The following is a 3,161-nucleotide window of genomic DNA, read 5'->3' as shown; positions in this document are numbered from 1 at the left end:
TTTTTTTTTTTTTTTTTGCTGTCCTCTGTTGAGGCGCGCAGACTGACCGGGGTAAAATCCACAGAAATGAGCCTTTCACTTGGGCATGGGGTGAGAATGTTTTCTTTTTGAGTCTTTTTCGGATCCCAGGCCCCAGATTCTCAAGACCCATTTTTGTCTATGGTTTGAAACGCCGGGCTCGGTGCTGTACGTGAGTTTCAACAACAATCCCCGTGGCAGTCCGTCCAGGAAGTGTTACCCGGCCCCGGGCGCTTTCGCAGCCCTGGGCGTGCGCGAGCCAAATCGCCTGCACCGACAATGTGCACGGCGTCACGTGACACGGCGCCGGACCCTTGCTGCCCCATGTCGGAGTAAGATGGCAAACCTGTTTTTTTCCAGGACCGGTAGTATGAAAGCGGAATTCCTGGCAGTATATACTTGAGCTGACACTTGTACATCAAACAACCCGCTTGCTTGCGCAGCGAGTGGCTGGCGCAGTGTGCAGGTTGTCACGTTGGGACCGTGATAACGTAATGGTCCCAGCCGTGTCTGTTGACAGTTCTGCGCAGCTTGAGAAGAACACTTCTAAGAAGCAAAGCGCCGGAGCTCCTTGTTGAGCGAGGAGCAGAGCTATATATTCTACAGTCTTCCAATCAGTCTTGTAGGTAGTCGTCCCAATAATCAGTAAACCAATCAGTAAACCAACGACAAGACCAGCCTCTAGACCAGCCTCTAGACCAGCATCAAGACGAGCCTCTAGACCAGCCCATAGACCAGCATCAAGACCAGCCACAGGTGACCCGGCAAAGCAGCCGATGCACCAACCATATGGCCAATTGCTAAGCCAGCCAGTACAACATCCTGTGGCCCGCCGCATGCGTTCGCCGTGCTCAGGCGAGGTCCATGTCCTCCTCAGGCTGCAACTTGAAAACGGCTTGCCGGGGCAATGAGGCCGGGGCCCTATGTCCATCGTCCAGATGGAGCTGGCTCGTGACGGCGCATTGCAGCGCACACGCCACGCCTCGGCGGGCGGAACACAGGGGCTCTAGGCGCCAATCTTGCCCGCGTCGCTCTTGTCTAGCGTGTGCTTGAGCTCGATAGCCGAGATCTCGGAGTCCTCGGGCGCGGAGCTGCCGACGCGCGACTCGGTCTTCACGGCCTTGCCCAGCTTGATGCCTTCGATCAAGCACAGCCACTTTTCCAAGAGCTCGGTGCACTTCTCATGTAGTCGGAAGCTGTCCGGGTACTCCAAGTCGCCGTCCTTGACAATGCACTTCAACACCTTGTGGATCTTGGTGTCGCGCAACAAGTCCACCGTCACGGGGAAGTCCGCGAGCTTCTGCAAGATGATCCGCGCCATCAGGAGCTCGTCCACCGAGGGCGGCGGGAAGCTCTTGGGGTCCTTCGGCGTCACCGGCTGGTTGCGCTGGATCAACGAGCGCTGGAGCTTGATGCGGCAGAGCCAGAGCTGGTGCTGGCGGTCGCTTTCGCTCATGGCCTTGGTCCTGGGCGAGCCGGCGCGTTTCTTGGGCGCCGGCTGCTCGGACACGGCGGCCTTGTCCTCGGCCGCAGCATCGTCGCTGGACGCGGCGCCCGCAGATGGCTTCTGGCGGCCGGCACGTGCTCGTTTGCGGGCCTGCGCGGTGCTTGCTTGGGGCTGCGGGGCGGGCAGGCCGCCAGCACTGGCGTCCGCGCGGCCGTTGGTGGGAAGTGCCGAGCCGTCAGCAGCCGAGCGTGGCGACCGTCTGCGGGAACGCGCGGGGTCCTGGGCCACGCCGGCGTTCTGCGGGCCGGAGCTCTCTGGCTCCAGGAGGGACGGCATGCTGGGGTCGCCGTTCTCGGAGACGCGAGCGGCAGGCAGTCCATCTTTGTGGGGCCCGTCTTTGGAGGCCCCGTCTTTGGGGGCCCCGTCATTATTCGCGTCGTCTTCATGGGCCCCGTCGTCATGGGCCCCGTCGTCATGGGCCCCGTTTTCATGGCCGTCGAGCGCGGTCTCGTCTTTTTGGCCCTCGCTGTTGTCGGCGTCTTCAGCCAGAACGTCCGCATCCGGCAGGGCCTCCTCGGACACACGGCCGCCGTCGTCAGCGCCGTCGGGACCGTCGTCAAGCGCCGCCTTGGCGCTTGCCAAGTCGGCCATGAACGCGTCGAACTGCAAGCCGCTGGCGGCCACGAGCGCCTCCACGACGTTGCTCGTCCGCGCGGACTTTTTCTTGGCCTTGGTCTTCAACTTGTCCTTGGGGATCTTGTCGATCTTGGCGCGGAGCTTCTCCGGAGACAAGACCTCGAGCGACTTCTCGTTCATCCAGTTGAAGTCCCCGTCGGGGATGAAGATCACGCACGTGTTGGTGGTTTTTTTCTTGGCCTTCAAGATGGCCTCGGGCACCATGTCCGGCGGCATGACGAAGGACGGCCACGCGGGGAACCCGGTCATCTTGGCCAACACCATGTCTTTCGGCTGGAACAGCGGCCGCTTGTCGGGTTTCGGCGCCATTTCGCCGCGGGTTTCGCCGGGGGGAGCCAGGGGGTTCTGCCGGGTCTTGCCGGGTTCGTTCTTGCGTTTCGGCGCTGGGGATTCGCGTCGGGGCGCTGGCTTTGGGGGCCGCAGGCAGCTGGGGCGGGGCCAGATACAAACTACCGCGCAACCTCACGGGCGGCTCTGTTTGTGGACGGGCAGAAGTCGGGCGACAGGGGCGCAGGCTGCAGGACGCAAGAAAACGCAGAAGCTGGGAGGGGCCGTGGTTCGGCGGGTGGGGTCGGGGGGTGTTTAGATGTGCGGTTGGAGCGAACAACAAGCGGCGCTGGCGCCGCGAGAAAGTCGGGGAAGGCCGGTCACGTGACGCGCAGGCCGGCCGGCGCCGCCCGGCTGCACCCCGGCAGAGTGGCTCGCGGGAACCTTGCGGCACGTGCCGAGCAGGCACCGGGGACCCAAAGACGGACGCCCGCCGGGAAAATCCATGTAAAACGGCGACATGGTGGTTCCCCCTCCGCGCCTGCTTTATGGCGGGCGAGCGTCGCGCCCGGGCCGATGTGCGAATGCCTTGCGCAGGCCGCCCTGGAGGCGGCGCCCGAGAAACGCGCGGCCCGCGTGCCAGAGCTGTGGGGCCAGGCGCCCTGGAGACCTGAGCTTTCTGAAAACGGATGGTGCTTTGTTTTTTTTTTTTTTTTTTTTTTTTTTTTTTTTT

At 62.5% G+C, this 3,161-nt stretch overlaps 1 protein-coding gene across 1 annotated transcript; it reads right to left on the bottom strand.

Annotated features, from left to right (window-relative positions):
• Positions 1-1,024: 1,024 nt before the first annotated feature.
• METBIDRAFT_69644 (uncharacterized protein) lies at positions 1,025-2,932 on the bottom strand (the record flags this gene model as incomplete). The annotated part of the gene is made up of 2 exons (XM_018858382.1): positions 1,826-2,932; positions 1,025-1,540 (listed from the first exon to the last, which is right to left on the bottom strand). The coding sequence occupies exons 1-2, from the start codon at positions 2,468-2,470 to the stop codon at positions 1,025-1,027; spliced, it is 1,161 nt and encodes a 386-aa protein (XP_018711776.1). The 5' UTR covers positions 2,471-2,932.
• Between the last annotated feature and the right edge of the window lie 229 nt (positions 2,933-3,161).

Source organism: Metschnikowia bicuspidata, assembly GCF_001664035.1.
Source record: "Metschnikowia bicuspidata var. bicuspidata NRRL YB-4993 chromosome Unknown METBIscaffold_3, whole genome shotgun sequence".
Taxonomy (NCBI): domain Eukaryota; kingdom Fungi; phylum Ascomycota; class Pichiomycetes; order Serinales; family Metschnikowiaceae; genus Metschnikowia; species Metschnikowia bicuspidata.
This window is presented reverse-complemented; position numbering and strand designations above follow the sequence as displayed.